Source organism: Crinia signifera, chromosome 4 (genome assembly GCF_055691185.1).
Source record: "Crinia signifera chromosome 4, ASM5569118v1, whole genome shotgun sequence".
Taxonomy (NCBI): Eukaryota; Metazoa; Chordata; class Amphibia; order Anura; family Myobatrachidae; genus Crinia; species Crinia signifera.
In genome coordinates this window covers 44,835,484-44,861,666 of record NC_139220.1, presented here as the reverse complement: position 1 = coordinate 44,861,666, position 26,183 = coordinate 44,835,484, and the positions used below count along the sequence as shown (strand labels likewise).

Sequence of the window (26,183 nt, the reverse complement as noted above, 5' to 3'; positions counted from 1 at the left end):
GCAGGATACGGCAAGAATTGGATTATGCTTGCGGACACTCTCTACATGCATACCGGCATTTACTAATGCTGTATTCCTGGATATTTTGGCAAAGGACAGCTCTTGTGGTAAGATATGAGAGGACTTGGGTCCTAAACCAGGAAATCCTATCTGCGCATGCATCAAGGGACGCTCACTCAGCGGGTGGTGCAGTGTGGGATCCGGATGGATCCTTAACATCAGGGACAGTGCGATAGTATCCCATAGGCTTCTATTGGACAATGCCAATCTAAAGATTGCATTGACCACTGCATCTCAGCCCTGGAATATATATATATTACATCCTGGGTAGGGTGTCCATTTCCGGGTTCCCCAAATATCCCAGGAGTACCCAATCAGATGCTACCATTCCAGGTAATGCTGCGCATGGCCACACCTCCCACCCCCGGTCGCACCGTACCACCCGCCGGCTCCCGACCACATCGGCCACCCACCCGGCTCCTAGCCAAGCCGTACTGCTGCCCATCCGGCTCCCGGCCGCGCCCACCCATGTAAATTAAAATGCTGGGCGGCAGGGCGTTTTTTAATTAGGGAAGTCAATTCTGGGATTCCAGGAATCCTGGGATCGAGCATTTTTTAATCCCAAATCCTGGGTTTTAAAAAAGTCTCCTGGGATTGGTTTCTCTAATGCCCGGCTTGGTGCATATGCTGAGAATGGCCAAACCTCCCAAAACTGCATTTTCTGAGGTTTGGCTGCACTTTACTCTTTGCTGCATCTCGCCCACAGAATAATCATTTGAAAGTAGGACATAGCAAGAATGAAACATGGAGAGGGGGATACAGTGCAAAAACATAGTCATTGTTAAGTTTAGAGGAGGGACACTCACATTTCACAAAGGGAGAGGAGGTAGTCACGGATCACGGAACCTCTAACGGAAGTCTCCATCTCATAATGAAATTGAGCTTTGGTTATAACCTTGCTAAGGTAGGGGCAGAGGAGGACTTCTGCAGCCAGGCACTTTTAGCTCTAGCAGATACAGAATGAAAAGTTGTCCAAGGAAATAGAGCAATTAGACTTTAGGCACTGCAATAGTGTACCAATGTAATGAGGCTAAGGCAGGCTCAGGGTGAGGCCTAGCACTACATTAATGAGGGTAACACCTCCAACCAAAACAAGCACAATGCCGGGAAGTCCCAAAAAACAATAATGCTCTTAATAGATTAAATGCTTAACAGGAGGGCCAGATCCTATGAAATTTAGTAGGGGTCGGACAGTCTATTTGGTATCAGCATGGCTTACAACATACTGCGCACACACTAGAAAATCATTTGTTAGTGAGTGTCTATTTGCCGATTCAGCTAATTTTTGCAATCCTGGCTAAGCGATTCGCAGGCTTGCATGGGGGAGGAATCTCACTCTTGCTGGGTGGCGTATATCTGATTGCAGGATTCTTCAATTTAGCAGCCCAACGATCAGGTCTGAATAAACCATATTGCCTGTGAGCTATACCACACCCATTCCCATTGTTTAAATGTGACGGTATGGTGGAGATCCGTTTACTGTTGCCCTTGTATAGTAGATTTTCCCAGAAGTACGGGTACAGTATGAAATGGTGCCATGGGAGGAGGCAGTTGACAACCTAACAGCTGAGGGGGAGGCGTTCAAAAAACATCGTTGGGGGGGGGGGGGGTGATTAGTGATGCCCATGCATCATCCATAAGTCAGCAGGAGATGTGGAGTTGAGTAGTCAAGAGCTTCAAGGAACACATTGCTGGTAAAAAGAGAAAAGTTACAGACCCGCGAGGAGAGGGGGAGAATTTGTTGGCTATACGCGTTTTCTTTGAGTGAAATTGCCTTAGTCTGATATTTCTGTTACTTCCTTTAAACGTCAATAAAAACATTATACCAAAAAATTTTTTTTTTTTAAAGAGCAAAGTTAAAATGCAGCATTCCCAATCCTAAAGGTATCCAAGATGGCAGCAGGAAGCAAAACATGGAAGACCAAAGGAGATCTGGTAAAGGAAAGCCCGGCAAAAAAGTGCAGTCTTGATCTACTCAAGGCCAATTGCTCAGTTGAGAGAGCAGAGCTGCCTCATGGTAGTAAGGTCAAGGAGTGTTAGACCCCATTGTGGCTTAGTGCATTCTATACAGTGAAACCCCAGATGAATGTAAACATGACTTTGCTTTGAGGTGTGACTGGTTAGATACCTAATTTCTCTGAAATCATGTTTCATGTAGACTTACTGTAAATCACACCGGACATGTATACAGCCCCCATGGATATTTCTATAATTTCAGGCTCTTAACTGTCAAAGAAAATTACACTTTCTAACCAGAAACAGATAAAATATGGTGAGGCCCATAGTCTGATAGGTCGCTATGTGTCTATCCCCTACCACCTCCTGTATTAGTATATATTTATGAATATGCACCATTAAACAAAGGCTGTATGTCGTAATCCTGTGATCAGTGGTGTAACTACCTAATGTGCCTGTAACTGGCCTGCCGCATCTGCGGTCACGGTCCCGTCTCTCCGGGCGCCGGCTCCTTCTGCAGCTAAAATAAAAAGTGACACTTACAAAATGGCTGCCCCCATACTGCAGACAGTTTTTAAGGATGCTAGAGGAGGCCGCCACAGTATGGTGGCAGCCATTTTCTAAGTGTCACTTTTCATTATAGCAGCAGGAGCCGGTGCCGGGAGAGACGGGACCGTGACGGCAGGCCAGGTACCGGCAGACAGCAGCGGCTAACTATAGCCCCACAGACCCTCCAGCGCCCACACTTTCTCTGCGCCTCCCCGCCACCGCGGGGGGCTGAGGAGCTACAGTTACACCACTGCCTGTGATGTAATTGCTCACATGACATTAGCAGAGATATACATTCTAATGAACTACACCAGAGACCTTCTGAGTGGAATGAAATATTCTAACGATCTTTGCGGGACCGACAAATAACCTAACATCAACAGAAAAACGTAACTCCCAATATGTCCTAATATACCCATATCTCCACAAACAAAGGGCCGGATTCAGAATCTTATGGCTGCTGTGTAAATTAGCAGCATCCAGTGAATGGATGTTTAAATTGAGATATTCAAAATTGGATAGTGCAGAAAAGTTGTGACTTGACCTGAATAAGAAACGTGCAGAAGCGTTTTGCTCTGAATCAAAATCGTTTGTACCGGCACGGCGGCAAGAGACCTCAAGTTTCCCTTTTTAGATTAAATTAACGACACAATCTAGTTAAAAATATGTCAGTATGTCTTAGAGTGGTTCGGTAACAATAATTCCACTTGCAATGGCAGCAGTAGCTTGGTCAGATACACCATATGTTTGACTGTGTAATGCTGTATTCTTTAATTGCACTCGCCTTACTTGAACTTGGTCAATACAAGTCATCATCATTAATGGGTGCACTTTTCATCTCATCTGAAACTGGGAGCTTGTTGTGTATTGGGATTGATTGTGGCGTCAGAAAAGACTTGCTTTCATATTGAAGAGAGTCCTCTGCCTTCCTAAAAACTCTCTGTTGAAGTTTCTTGGTTTCGATAGCTTATCTACTGAGCCGATAACCATTTTCTGTTCCGTTCGTTAGTCAGTCAGAAATGTTCTTTCCTTTTCAGGAACCGTCTGATCTTTCAGACAGCAGCATTCTTCAAACGACATGCATTTGCAAGCATTTTTTAAACTGTTCAATTTGGTTTTGAGTGTGTTGGCTTACATTAGCACGCTTAAGAATGTCTCAGATTGCTGTGTACTTCTTGTGATATGCAATCAACATATTTAAAATGCGTTTGTGTGAGACATGGGGAATGCACGACCACTGGTATATTTTCTCCAGCTTACATGCCACCCTCTCAGCAATGGCTCGTTGTTACCTAAAGTCTCTTGTCCAAGAGAGAGTCTTTCAAACTGACAACATCTCCAAACGTCCTTAAAGGTGTGGAGTGTTTTGTCAAAATCTTGGGGCGTACCAAATATGGGACATTCACAGGTTTTTCGGAACTGAAATTTACTGTACATGGTTGTTAAGACAAATAGGAAAAAGAGGATCTTAGGAGAAGCAGATTTTCAGGATAAGTTGCCGCACAATGCTGTGAGGAGCGCGGTACACGGGAGGGCTTATGACTGTCCTATGACAGTCTTGTATTATAACACTAGTGAAGAGCGGCGCATCGCGCACGTAGCACCTATTAAGTTACAGCCTGCCATGCTTAGCACGGATCGGAAAACTCGTATTCTTTTTTTTCTATGCTTAAGTATATTAATGAACCACTCTAAGATGTACTGACATCGGAGCTTCTTCATAAGTTTTGTTAATTTAATCTAAAAAGCTAAACTTTCTGAACAGAAGATATTGACAAAACGCTTTCTTATTCAGGCCAAGCCACAACTTTTCTGCACTATCCGATTTTGAATATCTCAATTTCAACTTTTTCACTCTGCCCTAATATGTACGCATAGAACAGAATTTGCATCTGAGTGAAAATGTCCAAAATCTTTTGTTACAGGCTCACCATTGAATGACTTTTCCACTGGGGACCAGCCATCGCAAGCTTTGAGTAGCCAGAGACTTACACAGCGGCTGCGATGCATACAGGCATGGCTGGCTCGTCTGGCATTAACGGCCAGTTTCCACCCCATCTACTTCTTATCACCTTGCAAACGGCCAGCGAAGGAAAAAAGTAGCAAAATATTGTGCTAGCAGGCGTGGCGCATGCGTTTTATGGGACATACGCATGCACTGTGAGAGCTGCTGGCCATGCCCCCATCCCCTCTCTGCAGTGAATAGACACAGTGCATCTATTGTGGGTAGCAGGGGGAACTCCTAACTGCTCCACCCCCCCCCCCCCCCACTGCGGGACACTGCCAGCCCCTGGCGGGACATCGGACCATCCCCAAAAAAAGGGAGGGTCCGGCAAAAAATCGGGACAGTCGAGAGGGATGTAATCCTAGTCTACACAACTTGGTAATTAAAGGGATAAACAGAAAAAGAATACTGTGAAAACTATGTTTTCTACAGAAAATGGAAATCTCACCTTATTTGCTGCATCCATAAACTTCACTCCTTTGTAAGAAACTGAAAGAATAATCGTGGGAACTTTCTTCATTTGTTCTGTTGATTTCTGAGAAAATATAAATAAAAATGGTATTTTATACAAGATATGTCTTTTTTTTTCAGAATTTCAACTTATTCCCAAATCCACTGTGGGATTCTGAGGAATCGACAAAATAACTCACATTGGGCAATATTCAATCCATTATTCAATTCATCGGCCAAATCCGAATGTCGGATTTGGCCAATGATTGACAATCACCTGGCCGGCGCTCGGACCGGGTGAGCGTGGCAGCGGAAGACGGCGGGAGACAGCGAGAACCGGAGAAGGGAGCCTGGATGGAGCCGGGTGAGCTGCTCTCACCCGGCTCGGTGGCTGGTATGTACGGGAGGGTGCTGGAGGGTGCGGGCGGCGGTGTGAGGGTGCAGGCTGCGGCGGACAGCGCCGTGTAAGGCACTGCTCACCCGGCGCCGTTCTCCCTGCCTCAATTCGATGCCGATTGAGAATGACGGAAACACAGCAGTTTTGGCTGTGTTTCCGTCAAAAACAGGTGAATTAGCGGCTCTTCCGTCAATCCACCTGCTTTTCGGCATGTCGAAACATTTCATGCCGTAAAAAAAAAATCTAAGATTGAATAGATCGGAACCCCTTCCGATGTATTCATGTCGAAAAATGCCGTCTTTTCGGCAAGATGGCAGTTTCGACACTGATTGAATATACCCCATTGATTTCTCTGTTGAACAGAAAATGAGGTAAAGAAAATTAAACACCTGTTACAGAACATACAGAACAAGGTCAGAGAGGAATAGCTTATGCAGGTATTTTGCTTTGCTTGTGTCTCACTGATGACTGCCGGATGCCAACTGTAATGCATGTTCCGCTAGCTGCGCCTGTCCCGATGTGTGGAGACTTTCGGTGGCAAACGCAGGATTTTTAGAGGGGGGTTTCCAAATGTAATCCAAAATCTCCCACTCTACAGCGCATTGGCGTAAGTATGGGAGTCTGGGGGAGCGGTAACAGCCCTGAAAATTGGTCTTTTTATACAATGGATACTGTATGGAATACAGTATCAATATTTAACAGTACAGATGGCCTATAATATAGGCTGTTTCACACATTTAAATTAGATAAAATTGTCAGGAAATGTTTAAAAATATCATAATAAATAAATACACAAACATAATAGAACCAGTACTGCACTTTATAAGCTCCCACTCTTCATGGTGAGGCTCCGGTCTCTTCCTCCTGGTAGCTGCTCTCTGGTCCATTGCGATGTTTGAGGGCTTAGATTAACACATACAGTAAATGTGCTAGAAGAAGCTGGTACACTGGGCATGTGCAGCAGCTCTGCTCTGTCCCTTACACTGCATGGTGTTGTGGCAGCTCTATTGGTCATATTATATACCATTGCTATGCCTGGGTGGGCGAACCCACGCTGCGAGCGGGGGGGGGGGGGGGGGGGGGCTGGGGGGGCGGACATTCGCCGGGTGGGGTTTTGCTGGATTTGCAAGGCTGCGAATCTGCAGCCTTGCAAATCAACCAGAATGACCCCCAATAAGTGCTGACAACTCCCTTCCAGGTGGAGCTTAGCACTCACCCATGGCAGCCTCTGGGCTGAACCGAGTGAGGACAGAGGGTAAGTAAACCATGTTAACCCAGGAAGGACACAGGTATGGAACCACAATCCTCAGCATGCCCCCCTAGAAACAGATGCCCATATGCCATCTCAACAGTAGATAGTTGTACATTATCCTGCTGACATGTAAGAGGATAATGCTGGCCCTTTTAGTTATATTTATAAAAGAAATTGAGAAATATATTATTTTGAAAGCTTTTAAACAACTTTCTCTAGTTAATTAAAAGTACTGTTTAAACTGCAATGGTTCCCAAACTTTTTTGAATCACGGCACCCTAATGTATCAGCTTTTTTTTTCCTGGCGACCATAGGCCAAAAGTTTCTTACTGAAATAGTAAATTGTGTTTATATGTCATCCTTAGAAGTGAGTCATGTCTCTCCCTACAAAACTGAACCTTTGTCCATAGTTTATGATTGGCAGCCATCAGCACTGGTTTTCCCTCACAATGACCATAAAAAATTAGCACCAACCCTAGGCCCCACTGGAAGTGACCCAAGGCACCCCAAGGTGCCACGGCACACAGTTTGGGAACCACTGGTTTAAAGATAATTTTGCCTTCCTTTTACAAAACATAAAACAAATCAAAGCATTGTACTAGGTATCAGTAACGAAATGACCAGAAGGCAACCAAAGCGGCTGCTTAGTTCAGGTCTTGTCAATGTGTTAATGTAGCCAATATACAAGGACGATATTGCATACAATCCTTCGAATTCGACTGCATCTGTGCGATAAATCGAAGGATTGTATGCATGAATAATGGGTTCCCCAATGCGATGCCCGCCGCCGGTGTCAGCCAATCAGACGTCTGCCCAGTGTTTCAAATTCTGCTGCTGCCGCTGCTGAGCCCCACCGCCTGACAGCGCTCCTTCACAGCGCTGCTGCTCCACCGCTCTGGTCCCCGCTCCACAGCCGCCAGTGCTTCAGTGCCTGCTCCACCGCCACCCTCTTCCAGCACCCGATGCCACATCGCAGATGGCATGTGACATCAGGTGCTGGAAAAAAACACACTGGGCACCTCAAGATGCGATGGGACATCACATTGCGATGTCCCATCGCATCCAATCGCGTAAGTGTATGGGCACCTGAACAGGGAGCATAATGTTAAAATTCATAGGTCTGAGGAAGATTTGTCAAATATGATGTGATTCTACTGTATGAAATTCTTGTAATTTTCAGAACTGTCCCCTCTTCATAGATTTCACCATTAAACCATGAGGTGGTGGGACCTCATGCATCAGCTGTCAACTCTATCTCCCCTGTGGTGGATTTCTGTGGGTCAGTGATGGTAAATCAAGACAACTGCAGGCTACAGATCTGCACACACATAAATGCAAATCCATTTCAGACAGATGTTTTACAGAATACCTAGCCAGGGACTACTGCAGGTGCTCTAGTACCTCAATATCTCATTACCGTACATGTATAAGACCATGAGGGTTACATGAGAGCGTGAATCTTCCTGATTTCCTTTGCTTTATAGATGAACTTTATCGTGATTATGCATCCTCAGTTGAGGATCTCTCAATCTCTGCTGCTTCCCAAATATCAGCCGTAACGGGGTGAAAGATTCAGGGTGCAGGAGGGGGGCCCAAAATACCTGAGAACCTATAAGGCAGAACCGAATCAGTGCTCCTAGAACAAACAAAAAAATCATCTGGAAAACTCTAAAAGTTTTTTTTCCGGAAATTAATGACATCTATTATTTAAAAAAAAAATACATTCCACCTTTAATGTGACTTCGGGGACAGGGGTGACGTATTTAAAAGTAAATGTAAAACAAAGGCTGATCAAAAAACTATTTAAATAAAGAAGAAAAAAAAAAGCTAAGCTCTTAGCAGCAAACAAAGACAATGGCTATTGTACGCGAAGCTCCGTCTTTAATGCACAAGGACTAATCAAGATCATTTGTCTGAATTAATCTTTTGAAAAGAAAACCAGAACTCTCCATGGGTTTATATTATGGGATGAGATGTAGTCACCTGCTAAACCTCCCGCTGGCTGACGGCGAATCCTGTTTCTATTCAATCTCTGGCTTTAATAAACCCTCCGGATGCTTTTCCTCAAAGGAATGAAAAATGAAAGTAATAGTGTACAGCACTGTAATGAAAATCAATGCGCTTAAAGTGCTTTGAAAGACAGAAGGTGAAAAGGGCCTTTGCTTGGACCCGGCTTGGGAATTGTCATGAGATACATTGATTTGTTTTGTCACCGGGCGACCGATTGTCTACATTTCTCAAAGTCACGAAAGTACTAAGCATGACCTGCAGTTCATCCAGGCCATGACACTGGCAGGTGGCTGTGTATTTATTGTCCATGGAGAAGACGCCCATGTGATGTAACACGGGTGTGCATGACGGTGGGCTGTGTGGTGTTTGTCTCATGTTCGTTGAAGGGGTTAAACACTTGTACATTGGTGAAAAAGTGGTCATCGGTAGCTTGAACCGTGCCTGCCTATTCTAACCGAATATTCCGGAAGACTACTTAATGTTTGGGGAGACCCAGAGGAAAGCTAGTAAACCCCGAAGCTCACCCACTTCCTAGGGAAAGAGCCATAATGACGTGTTTAACTCGGCCCTCATCAGTGGCCACCTGCATCTCACACTGGGAACTCCCACGCAGGGGTAAGTGGATAAGTAGGCAAGAATCACACAAAGACATGTGACAACAAGCATAACTCCCAACTCTCCCACTTTCCACGGGAACATCCCATTTTTGGGGACATTCCGCCATCCCACCCGGGTGGCAGTGTCCTGCAGTGTGCGGTGGCAGTTGGGAGTTCCCCCGTCACCCGTTAATAGACACTGTGCGCATGCGGCTGCGCACATTGTCAATTCATGCCCCCACAGCGGCGAAACCGGTGGCGTGGCCTTGTGGGAGCATTGTGCGTCTAGGACATGCCCCCTCCCATTATGCCACTCCCCCAAAATTTTCAGCCGCACCGTCCTCCTCCCTGCTCAAAGTTTAGAGGTATGCCACAAGGTCGGTTGGGTTTCCCATTAAATATATCTCATTCGTTCTTTTGGTTTCCAAATAAGGTTTAGTAAATGTCTGTAACTTACACTGGTAATTTGAGATAATTGGGAATGTTGAACAGCGATATTTCGTTACTACACGTGTCAAAGTTGCAACACACATGTGCTGTAATTGAGTCACACTTCAGACACACGCAGGTAGAAATGTTTTGAAATGCAGTGGGTGTTCCTGGGCTGTGATAGGAAGGTGTGTAAGTGCATGTATGGAATTTATGGGCATGTTATGAGTGGGGCATTTTGGTGAACGTAGTATATAGGCATCTGATATAGGTCGGAGAAACCGCACCCACTTGTGTCTGAATCAATAGGTGAACGATGATGGTGTCAAGCTTGATATAGTAAGTAAGTAAGTATAATTTATATAGCGCACTTTCTCCAACAGGACTTATAGTTGACCATAGTTGATATAGGTCACATAGTTGACCAAATGATTGCTGTATTAACATGCTGTATGATTTAATAAACACTTTAGGTGTTTCTGGACTTGGGGGGTTATTCTAGTTCACTCGCAAAGACACAATCACTCTCTAATGGACAAAACCATATGCACTGCAGGTGGGGCTGATGTGCAGAGAGAGTTAGATTTGGGTGTTTTATTGTTTCTGTGCAGGGTAAATACTAGCTGCTTCATTTTTACACTGAAATATAGATATCAGATTGAAGTACAAACCCCACCCACACCAGCCACCCCCTCTCTTGATCTCTCTACTCTCTGTTTCTCCCCTGTGCTCATCCCCTCTCTCTCTACCCTGCACTCCTGTGCTCTCTCCTATCTTTTGTACCCTTCTGTCCTCCCCAACCCCATCCCTCTCCTACTATTTCCCCTCTCTTTCCCCTGTGCTTCTTTGTGCTCTCTCCTACTTTTCTCCATACCATGCTCCCCCTCTCTCTCTACAAGTCTTTTCCTGTGCTATCTCCTCTCTCTTTTCCCCTACTGTCCTTCCCCAAAATGTGTAGTTACGCCACTGGTATGATATGCCAGGTGTGAATGTTTTCTTTAAACGCCCCCACTATCCACGGCAGCCCAAAGCGTGGCGTGTGCGCAGCGAGGGGACGCGTTACGCGTTCTCCTGACCTGTTCATACCCACACTATCCACGTCGGCATGGAGTTGATTTTATAAAGTGTAGTGAGCGTAGCTAGCCACCGAGCCCGAAGCATGGCGAGCGCAGCGAGCCCCGCGAGGGGACGCGGAATACATGTCAAGTAATCTGCGTCCCCTCGCCACGCTTCAGGCTGGGTGGCTCGCTACGCTCGACACACTTTATAAAATAAACTCCACACCGACGTGGATAGTGTGGGTATGAACAGGTCGGGAGGACACATAACGCGTCTACTCGCCGCAATTCGGTCTGGCGTGGCTAGTCCCCCACTATCCACGCCAGCCTGAAGTGTGGCGAGTGGACGCGTTATGTGAAAAGCATTTAAAAGACATGATGGTTCCTGGAAGAAAAAGTGAGGGATGAGCAGAAGGGAAGCAGCGAGGATGTGATATGTGGAGGTTCAGTGTGGTGCGGTACGTGGAGAATAGGGAGGAGCAGGGCCGGATTAACAATGGGCCTGATGGAGCTCCAGCACCAGGCCCACTCTCCAAATAGGCCCATTTTGTAGCTGAGGGTCAGGGCTTTCCAATGAGCCCACCCCCGCGTCGCTAGCCCCCGGGAACCGGAGATACCGCCAGGCAAAGCTGGAAGGTTTTCCCCATAGGATAACATGGAACCCGCTAATTCCGACCCCCACCTGGTTCCAACGGCTGCCAGTTCCCCCTCCGGCATCACAAAAGCTCAAACCCAAACCACTGGGCCTTCAATCTGATACCAGACTGGTCCATAAGGGTTCATTGGTTCTAGAGATATTGTGGTAAACCGATTTTTTTCATTTATGAAATGTAATTTCACGGCTGTTCATGTTGTTTGAGGACAGATTTCTCTGGAACCAAACAACCCAGTTTCACGGGACTAAAATCATTCGAAGCCCACATGTAAATGGGTCAGTTGGTTCCGAAGATATAGCTGGTTGTTTAAGGGGGGGGGGGGGGGGGGGGGCTTGTGGACCTCTCCCCCTCACACCAGAAAATGCTGGGTTAAAAAAGGATCCTTACATGATCCTGGGACTATATTCCCGGGTAAATCCCTGCATTTTCTGGTGTGAAAGGGGTTTTATTTCAAATAGCCGGGACCTGCAGTGCTCTGAATACAGCCGGGCAGCCCCCTGCTCTCTTCCCGGCTGTCAATGGTTGTCATTTCTGCCCAGCAGCGGCTGTCCCCCAGTTACCGCAAGCGTGTATTCCCCCTTGGCAATGAGCATGTGATCCCACATGGCAACGAGCATGGAACGCCTGGCAATGAGCATGGAACCCCTGAAAATGAGCATGTAGGTAAGCAGCACTTATGTATCATCATTTTTAATAAGCATTATGGTGTTTGGCAAAAAAACATAATGGACATTATGGGGTGTGCCTTAAATGTAATGCGCATTATGGTGTAAATTTTCTTTTGCACGTCTTTGGCACGCAATGCCCCTGTTTATGAAGCATATTGTGCATTATTGCTCAATCTGTTTGGTATTGTGTGTATTTTTGTTCTATCCATGTGGCAAAATGTGTATTTTTCCTTAATCTGTGTAGTTTAAATTGAATTTTGACTCAATCTGTGTGCCATAATGTAAATTTTGGCTCAGCCGGTGTGAATTTTGGCTCATTCCATGTGGCATAATGTGTAAGAGGCAAGTACAGTATAAAGGGGTTACTATTGTGTTGCATGATTTGTATAAGGGGTATATGTTGTGACCACATAAAAGGTGCTGATAATGTTGTCTACCAAGTTTCGGCTTTCAGTATTTTTTTTATGACTGGAATGCCGCCTCACCCCGCAAGTATCTTAGGACATTGGCATGCTGCGGGTGCACCTTTGGAGGGCACCCAACAATATATCTCCCTGCATTTTTCCTATGCCAGTCCCCTGCTTTTTCCAGGCATATATAATTAGTTGAAAGTATTTACACTAATAGAGACACACCCATGAGCAGACCACCCAAACAGAACACTGGTCACGGCCCCCACAGTATTAGGTGCTGGTCTCAACCCCTATTATTGCACATAATAGGCCCTTGATCATTTTCAGCTCCAGGCCCATTTAGACCTTAATCTGGCTCTGGGGAGGAGGAGCTATGAGACTACTGAGGGAATTGCAGCTAAATATTGGGGCTGATTCAGCTTTCTTACAGAGCAAAAAAACACACAAATAGGCAAAACCATGCTGCACTACAGGGGAGGGGGGGCAGATGTAACATGTGTAGAGAGAGAGTGATTTGAGTGGGGTTTGTTCACACTGAAAATCTAAACTACAGTGTAAACATAATGCTGCCTAACATCTGTGGGCTACATGCAAAAGCAACCAGTATTTACCCTGTAGAGAAACAATATCAATGTATTTGCTTCCCTTGTTTAGCAACGTGGTTTGCTCCATACGAACAATTACTTGCTTTTTTTGATTGACTGAATCTGACCGGTATTTTGTGTGTAAAAGGAAAACAGTGTAAAGCAGCTCATTCCTGCTGCGCTGGGCTGAATTACTGAGAATTACTGCCCCCTGAGAAGCAGCATGAATGACAACCTCCGGGTGTTTGGGGATGAGGAGTCGGCAGAGCATGTCACCCCTTTTTTTTGTGGCGGCAATGTCAGTGTCTCCAACACAGACTTCACAGCTGGTGTGCCAATAAGAGTAACATCCAGGTCACTGAAATGGCTGATTGTTATACATGATATTATAGATGATATCCAATGCTGCGTTTTAGGACTACATTATAAAGAGCCCCCCTAAAATTCACTCAAACTTGGTTGTGTCATAATCCAATAAAAGCCAAGAAAGTTCTAGTTTACACATTGCTTATCAGATGGCAACATATACTTTTTATAACCTATTATAACCTTTATTTTTGTTGTTTTTGATTTGTTGATTTTAGGATTGGCGCAGACTCGTTAGGCTTTGTGTTCCCATTCATAAAAGCTACGGTACATGTGAAGAAATATTTTTGGCCAATTCAGAACATGGGTATTTGTTCCTAATAGGAAAGTAATGGGATGATGGCCTAACCAGTTTCCAAAGGCAGTGGCGTAACTAAGTTTTGGGCGCCCCCCCCCCCCCCCGCCAAGCACCCCCAATCCCCCGCTGCCCAAGCAACCCCCCCCCAATCCCCTGCAGCCTTACCTATCGCGCTGGTCGCGGCAGCTCTGTTCTTCTTCTGCTGAGGACCACCACAAAATGGCCGCCCCCAAACAGCAGACAGTTTCAGAGAACTGTGTGCTATATGGGGGCATCCATTTTGTGGTGGTCCTCAGCAGAAGAACGGAGCCGCCGGGACCAGCGAGATAGGTAAGTCTGTGGGGGATTGGGGGGGGGTGTAACTATAGCACCGCAGCCCCCCGGCGCCCCCACATGCACAGCGCCCCCCCGCGGTGGCGGCGGCTGCGGTGCTATAGTTACACCGCTGTCCAAAGGTTTTTGGAAGAACTCTGGATGCCAGATCACTCCTCTCTTGCCGCAGGCGGATCGCATCGCATGCGATCGCACCGCACGCAAAGTCGTATGCGATTTTATATGGTGCGATGCCATTTACTTTACTATACACTTCTATGAGATGCCATGAGATTTAGGCACCCCCCCCCCACACACACACTATCCACTCCACCCCGAAGTGTGGCGAGCGCAGCGAGCCCCACTCGGGCCGGCGGAACACATCTTCCCGACCTTTTCATACCCACACTATCCACGTTGGCGTGGAGTTGATTGTACATAGTGTGGCGAGCGCAGCGAGCCATCGAGCCCAAACCGTGGCAAGCGGACGTGGAATACTTGTAACGTAATACGCGTCCCCTCGCGGGGCTCACCACACTTAGGGCTCGGTGGCTTGCTGCGCTCGACACACTATATATAATCAACTCCACGCCGACGTGGATAGTGGGGGTATGAAAAGGTCTGGAGGACGCGTTCCGCCGCCACGCTTCAGGGTGGCGTGGATAGTGGGGGGTGTCTAAATCTCATTGCATCTCATAGAAGTGTATAGTAAAGTAAATGGCATCGCACCCTATAAAATCGATTTTGTGTGCGGTGTGATTGCATGCGATGCGATCCGCCCGCGGAAACAGAGCAGTGAATAAATTACATAGGAAAATCGCATCGCACGCCACTAAAACGGGACATGCGATGCGATTTCAGTATGCTAGCGTACGTATGCTAATTGGGCGCCCTGATAATACAGAAGTACAGTACAGTATAGCCATGTACATCCAATAACATACCTTCTTAAGCCGGCAAGAGAGATCCATTGAGGATCCATTTCTGTATGAAGTCCCAGTTTAAGGCAGTGGAACATGCTTTGTATACTTTCCTGCAAGTGTGAATTCAGAGCCTTCTTTCAAGGTTTGCCAATGTTATATCTAGATCCTTTTCCCCACAAGGCACATATGCAATCATGGCACTTGGTTGGTGGGATGTGGTCAGTTAAATAAAGGTGAAGAAAATTGGCAATAGGGATTGTAATATTTATTACTAGTTAAAAGCCCATCCAAATGACGGCTTCTGCAATGTACTTCCACTTTGAGCTTTGACAGGAGTAATTTGGTCCGTTGAGTGCCCTCTAGTGGTCAATGGTGGTACTTCACCTCATAGAGGTGAGGAGTAGTAAGCCTTATATATATATATATATATATATAGAGATATATATAGATAGATAGATAGATAGATAGATAGATAAGAGGCAGGGACCAAACTGCCACTTTTGCAGAGGCCTGAAGGTAAGGCACTGTGGCTCACTGCAGATTCCCTCACTATAAGAAGTGTCATGGAGAATGACCAGTTTTACCAATCTGTATTCCCATTTCCTACTTTTAGATTTTGCGTATATTCCAACTCACTTTTTTTAGACACTCAATTTTAGTACAGGAATAGGGTGGGCAATCCCAGGATCGGCGGGATCCCGGGATTTGGCCCCAAAATGTCCGGGACTTCAATCCCGGGATTGGAGTATCCAATCCCAGGATTTCGGGATTAGACTGCGCATGCACAGCCTAATGCTGGGCAGCTTCTGACCACCCACCTAGAAGCTGCCCAGCTGTTCCCGACCCCGGCGAGCAGCCTGTGCAGCGTGACCTCTGACCGCACCGTTCTATCACAGCTGACCGCTCCCGGCCGCACTGTAACTCCTGGCCTCACCTCCCACCCAGCTGATGCTGCTGCCACCTGCCCAGATGCACCGCTGCAGCCCTGCTCTCTGCCCCTCTTCCGGCCACCCACCCATGTTAACAAGTAAATCTGCGGGGCGGCCGGTGTGTGGTGGACGGGGTGTAGTTTTTTTTAAGGATGCCAATTCCGGGATCCCGAGAGTCCCGGGATTGAGCATTTTTCAGTCCCGGAACCCAGGATTGGAAAAATGCCCCGGGATTGGCATCCTTACACAGGAATGATTGCTAAACATGCTTGACCTACACAGGGGTGGAGCACTGCATCGCTGAGCTTCACAACAAAAAAAACGGCCTTCTCTGTGCACGTGATAGCTTGCCCAAATGCTCCGAAGAGCAGACCGCAGCTGATGAATCACCACATCCCCCTGCCTTCATGCCCCGGTAAGCGCCCCCAGAGTAAAAATGCAATCCATGCCTTTTATATTCATTCGACACAATAAATAAAGAAGCAATTACTTTACTGGCTTCTTAAGGAGTTCATCGGCAGAATGTGAACAGCAACCGGTAATGTCTGACTGCTCTGAAACGCAAGGCGAGCAGCCATTAGTTGGCAATTCATCTCAAACTAGCATGAGACGTGAGGATGTAATCGCTGCCCTGATCCTCACTGCTTCTTCATTAATTATGAACTCTGTATAGAAAATAATTTATGTCCCTCTGTCCTTTGCTGCGCTGGCACTTTTGAAAACCTCTTTCAAGCAGTATATTGATAGCGGTCAGAATAAATGGGATAGCAGTGGAAGTATATAGGTGGCAGGGATTGGCGTAGAGACGGTACTCAAATGACAGGATGTAAATGTATTATACATCCCTGCCATATAAGTAACAATAACGGTCACTCAGTATATATTGTATATTATAGTAATATTATACCCCATACACTTTCTGCGATCCAATCATGAACCATGGCACATCAAACTGACCGGCCATATGCAAAAGTGCCCCAGGTCTGCTGAGCGCCACTGGGGGGAACTATCTCCACAGCCACCTGTCTTCACATTCATCCTCTTGTCTCACAGCAGTTATTACACTTGGCCAGCAAATATAGGGCCTAATTCAGATTCATCCGGAACGGGCCAAATTTTGCCCCGTTCCGATGTATGTGGGTCTGCGCATGCACAAGCGCGTATTTGCGCATGTGCTGAACGTGGGAACGAAACGAGATACACACTCGCTGGGCCATTCGTTGCGGGGAAGGAGGGCTGGGGGCAGACATCGGCGGGAATGGGGCACCCCCATGAAAATGCTGGATGTTCCCATGGGTATGCAGGCGGGCCGATGCCTGCCGGGGGGAGGGCGGATGAAGTCACAAGACGTCATCCACCCACTCCCGTCTCCGTCCTAGCGCACACAAATACTCGGCGACCATCGAATGATTACTCCTGCAGCAGAGGCATGTGAGGGGATGTGTTTTTGTTACACATCCCCTAACATGTTACCAAGGGGAATCGGTTACCAAGGGGAATCGGTTACCAAGGGGAAGCTGTTTACAGCTACAGAGCAAACCTGCATCAGGCCTATACTTCCATAATAACCACCTGGTACTGTAACGGGAAGCGGTCATCTATTAGAATGAACTTAGGTCTACAGTCATTAGGTCGACCCCACTAGGTCGACTGGCAGGAAGGTCGACCTAACTTAAGGTCGACATGGGCCAAGGTCGACATGACTTACGGTCGAATTTGCATAAAGGTAGACATGAGGAAGGTCGACTAGTCATAAGGTCGACATGGGGTTTTCCACTGTTTTTTGAGCCGACATGTGCCGACAGGCGGTATTTCATGCCCTACCATCCACTAGGGCGTGGAGGAGGTTATTAAAGCTGTGACGAGCGAAGCGAGCCACCGTGCCCGAAGCATTGCGAGCGAAGCGAGCAATGCGAGGGTCCGATTCTCATTGCCAACTGTGTCCATGTCGACTGTGTCGACATTCGGATAAAAAAAAAAACACAGTGAAAAACCCATGTCGACCTTATGACCAGTCGACCTTCCTCATGTAGACCTTTATGCAAATTCGACCTTAAGTCATGTCGACCTTGGCCCATGTCGACCTTAAATCAGGTCGACCTTCCTGCCAGTCGACCTAGTGGGGTCGACCTAATGACTGTAGACCTAAGTTCATTCTGACAGATGTACCGATTCCTACTGTAACCAGGGGTGTACACACGGTGTGATGTACCTTCTATTCAATCCCGATTCGATCCCAATCGAATCTTGATCGAATCACACGGCGCCGTATACACTATTTTTCTAGTTTTTTCTATTTGATATCGATGCCGCGGGGGTGCGCATCAGGATCAAATCTAATGTGTTCGATTTGATAGAAAAATAGACAAAATCGAACCACATGTACACCCTATTACACATCTATGTTTCCCTGCACACGAGCGCAATCTCCTCTTTACAGCCCATTACAATCTGACCAGATATGTCCTCACACACGCACCATCTAGCTTTCTCTGAACTTAATACACACTCAGTTCTCCTTAGCACTGATCATCCTGCTTCCTGAGGGAGAAATGTATCAAACCTTGGACAGAGATAAAGGGGGAAATTTACTAAGAATGCGAATACGAAAAATCGTATTCGTATTCTTAATACGAATGAATACGATTGCGTAAGTCTGTTTTAGCCATATGCAAATTCATATTCTGGAGGGTAATTTACAAAGCAGTCAAATACCGATGTCGTATCCATTCGTATTAGCGGCCGTATATACGGTGCAGAAAGGGTTGGTGGATAAATACTTCTCAGCTGAAAAACAAAAAACACTGAAGAAAAGTACACAATCTAAAGTAAAAAGTCAAACTCAAGCAGTATCCATGTTACTGGTGTCTGGTACATAAGGAAGCAGTGCTCCATGTTACTTGTGTCAGGTACAGAAGGAAGCAGTACTCCATGTTACTGGTGTCAGGTACAGAAGGAAGCAGTGTTCCATGTTACTGGTATTAGGTACAGAAGGAAGCAGTGCTCCATATCACTGGTGTCAGGTACAAAGGGAAGCAGTGCTCCATGTCACTGGTGTCAGGTACAGAAGGAAGCAGTACTCCATGTCACTGGTGTCAGGTGTAGAAGGAATCAGTACTCCATGTTACTGGTGTCAGGTGTAGAAGGAATCAGTACTCCATGTTACTGGTGTCAGGTGTAGAAGGAATCAGAACTCCATGTTACTGGTGTCAGGTGTAGAAGGAATTAGTACTCCATGTTACTGGTGTCAGGTACAGAAGGAAGCAGTACTCCATGTTACTGGTGTCAGGTACAGAAGGAAGCAGTGCTCCATGTTACTGGTATGAGGTACAGAAGGAAGCAGTGCTCCATGTTACTGGAGTCAGGTACAGAAGGAATCAGTGCTCCATGTCACTGGTGTCAGGTACAGAAGGAATCAGTGCTCCATGTCACTGGTGTCAGGTACAGAAGGAAGCAGTGCTCCATGTTAATGGTGTCAGATACTGAAGGAAACATTGCTCCATGTTACTGGTGTCAGATACAGAAGGAAGCAGTGCTCCATGTTACTGGTGTCAGGTAGAGAAGGAAGCAGTGCTCCATGTTAATGGTGTCAGATACAGAAGTAATCAGTGCTCCATGTTACTGGTGTCAGCTAGAGAAGGAAGCAGTGCTTGATGTTACTGGTGTCAGGTAGAGAAGGAAGCTGTGCTCCATGTTACTGGTGTCAGGTAGAGTAGGAAGCAGTGCTCCATGTTACTGGTGTCAGGTACAGAAGGAAGCAGTGCTCCATGTTACTGGTATCAGGTACAGAAGGAATCAGTGCTCCATGTTACTGGTGCCAGGTATAGAAGCATGCAAGGGTTTATCTACTAAGATGGGAGTTATTTAAAAAAAAAAATGTAAAAACATTACATTTAAAAAGGAAATACATATTCACATTTAAATTTAGCGAAAAGAGACAAATATTGTCAATACATACTAGTATAACATCGGTCTATCCCCTAGCAATATTCTATAGGGGTCCTTAATACAGTACATACATAAAAGATAAGATACACATTGGGAACTTCAGATAGGGCCTTATTCTAGTTCACTCTTTCTGACAAAATCCTTCTTAGATGGACAAAACCATGTGCACTGCAGGGGGCAGATGTAAAATGTGTAGAGAGAATTAGATTTGGGTGAGTTATTTTGTTTCTGTGCAGGGTAAATACTGGCTGTTTTATTCTTACACTGTAATATAGATCTCACTTTGAAGTAAAACCCCACCCAAATCTAATTCTCTCTGCACAAGTTACATCTGCCCCACCTGCAGTGCACATGGTTTTGTCCATCTAAAAAGGATTTTGTCAGAAAGAGTGAACTAGAATAAGGCCCATAGTGATCTTCATAAAAAAACAGGACATGGCGAGGTAGAGTGTAATGGTGCACATACTATTTTGTATTCTCTAATCCCCTCTACTTTGCTTCCATTCCACAATGGAAAAACAGATCTTAATTTTCTCTTGGATTTGGGGGGAGAGTTTGTATAAAATCTCCCCAATTCTCAAGAAACTTATCCAGATTTTTCTCCTTTTTTGAGGAAGCCTCCACCCGGTCCATCAGAAATATGTTTTAGAACGTCTCCAAAAATAATTTCATTACCGGGGGGCTATGGCTGAATCCACATCTGCAGAATGGTTTTCTTTGAGGCAGTGGATATAGCCAACATCACTTTATCATTGGCCCTTCTATTCCTGATTATCCTATCACAAGGTTTTATACTGAGAAGGGCCCATTGTGCCGTTATTTGGAAATCGCTCTGTATATAGGTTTTAATAAACTGTTCTACATTCTTCCAGAAGCAAAAAACCTCTGGGCAACTCCAAATGCAATGGACCAGGTTTGCTCCACTTGATCCACATTTCATGCAATTGCTGTAATTGGATAACCCAATCTTATTCCTCCTTTGGAGATAAATATGCTCTATTCATTTTTAAGAACAACTTTGTATACGTTGGCATATGTAGCATCTTGCAGATAGAATCCATGTGGATATATAGATCATTCTCCATCACATCTGGAAATATCAAGATGGGAGTTCTTTTAAAGATGAGATAGTACCCATAGCAACTAATCAGAATCTATCTTATTTATCACCTTCTAGAAGTTTATAGATAGAATCTGATTGGTTGCCCATAACAACAACCCATCTTCAATAGAACTCCCAACTTAGAAAATACACTCCACAGTGTAAATGGTGCAAAGCAAGCAATGATCAGTGGGACAGATTTCATGTAGTATGAAGCAAGGAAAATACAGTGTAACTGGTGTATGACACAGCAGTGCTCAATGTGACCAGTGCCAAAGCAAAGAGTGCTCTCTGTAACTGATTCAAAAGCAGAATCATGCATTTCAGTATTCAAAAAAGGTTGACACAATCAAAATGTCAACATGAAATGGTCCACACATGAAAAGGTCAACATGCATTTTTTGTTATGTTTTTGGTTTGTCAAATGTAATCTTGTAGCACTTGCAGCTGCAGCATCTAAAAGGCAATTTTATACATCAGTGTCACAACCTACCCTCATTTTTGAACAGGCATCTTGTGTTGACTCTGTCCCTCTCAATTCCTTTATCAGCATCGATCCTAAATACTAAAATAGAAACAAGTTTAGTTTTATGCTGCAAACTAACACAAAAGAACACCAAATGGACTTGTCTGAATAAGACACATTGTTAGTACATTTACATAGTTCTAAAGATATACAACATCAAATGGAATGATGCACTCACTGAAGAGAATTCACTGATCAATTGACAACAATAACACTTAGAATATTTAAGCAGAACATTCTACAGCACACAGTAGTTACAAAACATTAATTAACCCTGCCGTATAGCAATCCCGCCGCAGTTCATGACCAAACTAAGGAGAGTTTCCATGCTCCACAGAAAATATTATGCAGGGGAAAGACGTATACTGTATATGTATACAATATATATATTGTGGATACGTCATTTCAGTGGAGGAAAAAACCCATCCTTAACTTACATATCAACAAAAATTAATGTTTGTGGCATAATACTTAATTATGCTAGAAATTATATAAAAGGTCATTTATATTAGTGTAGAATAAATTGCCACAATAACTGTCCCACGTGTCAATGACATGCATATATCTTGAAATATTAAATTATTGCATTTTTGAAAAGGGTCTATTTTAAAACCATATGGTACAGTGATGGGGTCAACGCTCTCGCTGTCTATTTTGAAACCATATGGTACCGTAATGGGGTCAACGGTCTTGCCTATCTATTTTATTATTGTGATATTTCTGAAGAGTTCTATATATGTATTACAGATAATGAAAAATAATAATGCAAATTATTTTGGACAAAGGTGCTGTACCGGAGTTCAAATTTTAACAAGACATCTTCTGATATGTTTTCTGTTTTACCTAACATGTAACAAAGTGAAGTAAATATAAGTGCACCATATACCTTTATCATCTCAGACCAGGAACACTGGGGGTGAGGAACGGGTTTTAATATGGGTCCATACTTTCCCCCAAATGGCATGCTCTAAACAAAGAAAAACATACTAGACATTTTCTGAAACTAGACAAACAAAGGAATCCTTTTTTGATGGATCAAACAAAACTTGTGTAGAAAATTAACAATTTCCCTAGAAAAAAAGGCCTTAAAGCACCATGCCCCTAACCATGATTGACATGCATTTCCAATGGTTTACAATCTCTACAGTATTTCATGCCATGTAACATGATCATGCCACTGGATGGCAAATTAGGGATTACAAAATGGCTGCTGTTCAGTTCAGCTGAGAAACAATTTTTTTTTAATGCATTCTTAGCAAACAGTGAAATGTGTATATCTGTGCATGGTGTTTTTTGATAATGGGAATTATGGAGGGGCAGTGCTTTAAAGAATACCATTTTTTAATTAAAGTGCAAAAACAATGACAAAGGAAACTTTTTATTTCTCTGGATCTTTGTGGTGTTTTATGATTATATTTACAAAGGAGTCCAAATGGAATTAACAGTCATTATTGACGTGAATTTTATAGCCCAATTTCATTAAATTTTGGAGCTTCCAGAGAAATAAGTTCAGTAGTTAGGTTGGCCTTTTGCTGCTGAGAACCCCAGCAGTGAAAGGCATTGAATGCAAGAACTTCACCCTGTTTTTGTTTCATTGAGAAATAACGTTTGCCTTTTCTACACCCAAATAGGTCTTGTATGGTGAAAATGGTGATCTTCAGTGCATAGTATAATGTGATAAGGGGTTAAATGCTTCTACAGGTTGAAGTCACATTGCTTTTTATCATTGCCAAATAAAATAGATTTTCGAAGATGCTGAGTGGGTACCTGAGGAAGTCAAGGCATCCAGGTGCTACAATATTGGCTAAAATAATCAGCTACTGTATAAAAAGCAAGGCAAGTAAGGGTGTATTTAATTTAACTGTGAACTTATTTTAATGCACTAATACTTAAATATAATTATGATGCATATCAAGCATTCTCCAAAACAGAAGCCTAGATTGAGGCAACGATTTAAAGCAATGTGTTCATAATTTATTATGATGTAGCTTATTAGGGTAAATGTATGGAAACTAGTACTGCAAAATGAGCCGTAACTTCTAGCAACCAATTCATTTCTAGTTGTCATTTTTCTAATAAAGTTTAGAAATTGATAGAAAATATAATTTGTTGCTATGAGTGACAGCACATTTTCCGTATGCACCAATAATATCACCCGACTGTGATTACTCAGCAGCCTGGGTTTCATTCCAAGTGTGTTAATAATGTATAGACTCTCAAGTTCAGGCAGGGATGAACTGGCACAACTGGTGCCTTCCCAGAATGAACGGAATGAGTATGACCCCTAAGGGTGAAGATCCGAAGAAGGTAAAACGGCATAACAAAGGATGGGAATGAGGAATCTGCAAGAGCAAAGGGAACAAAGGGGTAGGAGGAGATTGAGGTTGGTTATGGGGCACACCAGAGTCCTTGGCAGGAGAAGTCTAAAGATAAAGTGCCTGACATGATATATAGTACACAGCATAATATATTCAGAAAGACTTTAAAAGAAACAAGGTACATATATTTATACACAGGGAACTTATCTATAGATCCAAACTGTGTATGTGTTTAAACAATGCATTATGTGTAATATTACGTTTAAGACAGCAGCTTCCTGATAATGGAAGTGCACTTGTCACCATTAAAGATTTATGGCAGCCATTTTGTGGACTGTACTAATAATGATGATAAAATGGATATTAATTCATTGTTGGGTTTGTATCTCATAATTATTTGTTTTCTAAGCTTAAGGTGTGTGTTTTGCGCCAGTTTGAAACCTAACTCCTTAAAATGGGATAAACAGTTTATTTTAAACTAGTATTTAGGGAAGAATCTGAGGGGTAAATTTAGACGGGAGTTCTACTGAAGATGGGATGTTGCCCATGGCAACCAATGTAGGTGCTAAATAAATAAGAAGTAGGATCTGGTTGGTTGCTATAGGCAGCATCCCATCTTCAATAGAACTCCCATCTCAGTACATTTACCTCTGAGTCCTAATGAAAATGCACCCTAAGCCTATATTTCCAGAAAACAATGTGAAGTCCCATGTATAATATAAGTCCATTGTATATTATGGCAGGCAGTGTTATATCTGTGAATCAGTTATCACCAGTTAATGCATGAATATACAGTATTTGCATAGCCTTAAAATGGGTACACACTAGACAATATTTTCAATGATTTTGCATATTCCGTTGGGCCTCCATATTGTCTAGTGCAGGGGTCCTCAAACTATTTATCTCTGGGACCCCCATTAGACAATAAAAATAATGACAGGACCCCAGCAAGTTACTACAGAAGGTCATCACATCACATGTGTAGTCAGCAGACAGCACACACATGGCAGCATTGTGGAGGCACAAACTGATGGGAGGAGTCTAAAATAACAGACAATTCAACAGATCTTTCAGACTCCTTGAATCACTGACTGAGATTAGAAAAGTCATCAGCCTGATGGTCAGCAACATGGAGTCGTGACCCCATGCTGAGATGGTCAGGACCCACTTTCGGGTCAGGACCCACAGTTTGAGAACCGCTGGTCTAGTGTGCATGCTCTATAATGCTGACAATGTGTGCTCCCACATGCCGTCAACAACATCCTCCATTGTCTGTACATGCAGTACGACGGAAGACATCACAAGCGAGGGCAATGCTGCAGAATGCAACATGGCCCCCATCCCATTTGCCGGCATTGGCAAGTGCATACACACAGCTCCCCTGTCAAGTCCACCACACCGTGATGTCACTGAGTACACACATCGCATAGTGTAAACCTAGCTTAACTACCAACAACAAAATGTCTGAAGTATCATTACATGAGTCAATAACTGAAATATTGGAACACATTTATATGATTGATTTCCTAAAAAGTCGTGCTGCTGCAGCCATTTTGTCTTCTGGCAAGACTAAAATGTATTTATGGTAAGCTCAGCTGAATGATTTATCAGGGAAACATAAAGGCAGGTCCTTCCTGTTATGACTGACTTAGAGTAATGGTCTACCAGGCATGTCCAAACTGTGGCCCTCCAGCTGTTGTGAAACTACACATCCCAGCATGCCTTGCAATCATTTTAGCATTCCCTAATGGCAAACTGTGGCAAGGCATGATGGGACTTGTACTTTTACAACATCTGGAGGGCCATAGTTTGGACATGCCGCCCTAGTCTAATCGCTAATAAGTAAAAACATATCACTAAAAACTTACAAGCAAAATTTAAGAGACTTTTGTGTTCATTAGCATTATAATTAACCCTTTGAGTGCCAAGTGAATTTGTCAAAATAGGTGTGAAAATTTCCAAGCAAACATTTTTATTCATGATAATGACCTGTAATATTTACCTTTTATAGGCAATATAATTTTTTTTACACAACATTTTTTATTTGAATTTATATAACAAATGTGACGCTGGCATTTTAGGGGATATTTTGAACAACTCTCGTATAGATGTTGGCTCTAAAAGGGTTAAAGTGTTTACAGAAAGCACAATGAATACCTTTTTAAACAGTTTTTCAATTAATACCAAGCACTAATTTATGCCTTCTGAACACATATAAACATCAATAACATCATGCAGATCAGATACTTAGGTCCAGATGTACTAATCTTTAAAAGCGATAAAAGGGAGAGTAACAAACTGCCAGCCAATCAGCTCCTTACATGCATGTCACAGATTTTGTTTGAAAAATGTCAGGTAGGAGCTGATTGGCTGGTTGT

The 26,183-nt window shown here is 44.1% G+C and overlaps 1 protein-coding gene across 2 annotated transcripts in view; it reads right to left on the bottom strand.

The window, feature by feature from the left end:
• LOC146074010 (ankyrin repeat and sterile alpha motif domain-containing protein 1B-like) overlaps positions 1 to 26,183 on the bottom strand; it is a 160,788-nt gene that overhangs the window by 14,924 nt on the left and 119,681 nt on the right. Inside the window, exons 4-6 of one of the 2 annotated variants that reach the window (XM_083181683.1) lie at positions 22,374 to 22,454; positions 21,455 to 21,526; positions 5,019 to 5,105 (exon numbers count right to left, since the gene is read on the bottom strand). In XM_083181683.1, coding sequence (XP_083037809.1) covers positions 5,019 to 5,105; positions 21,455 to 21,526; positions 22,374 to 22,454 — 240 coding nt within the window. The remainder of the gene's footprint in view (positions 1 to 5,018; positions 5,106 to 21,454; positions 21,527 to 22,373; positions 22,455 to 26,183) is intronic. The other variant, XM_083181684.1, reaches the window with a different exon arrangement.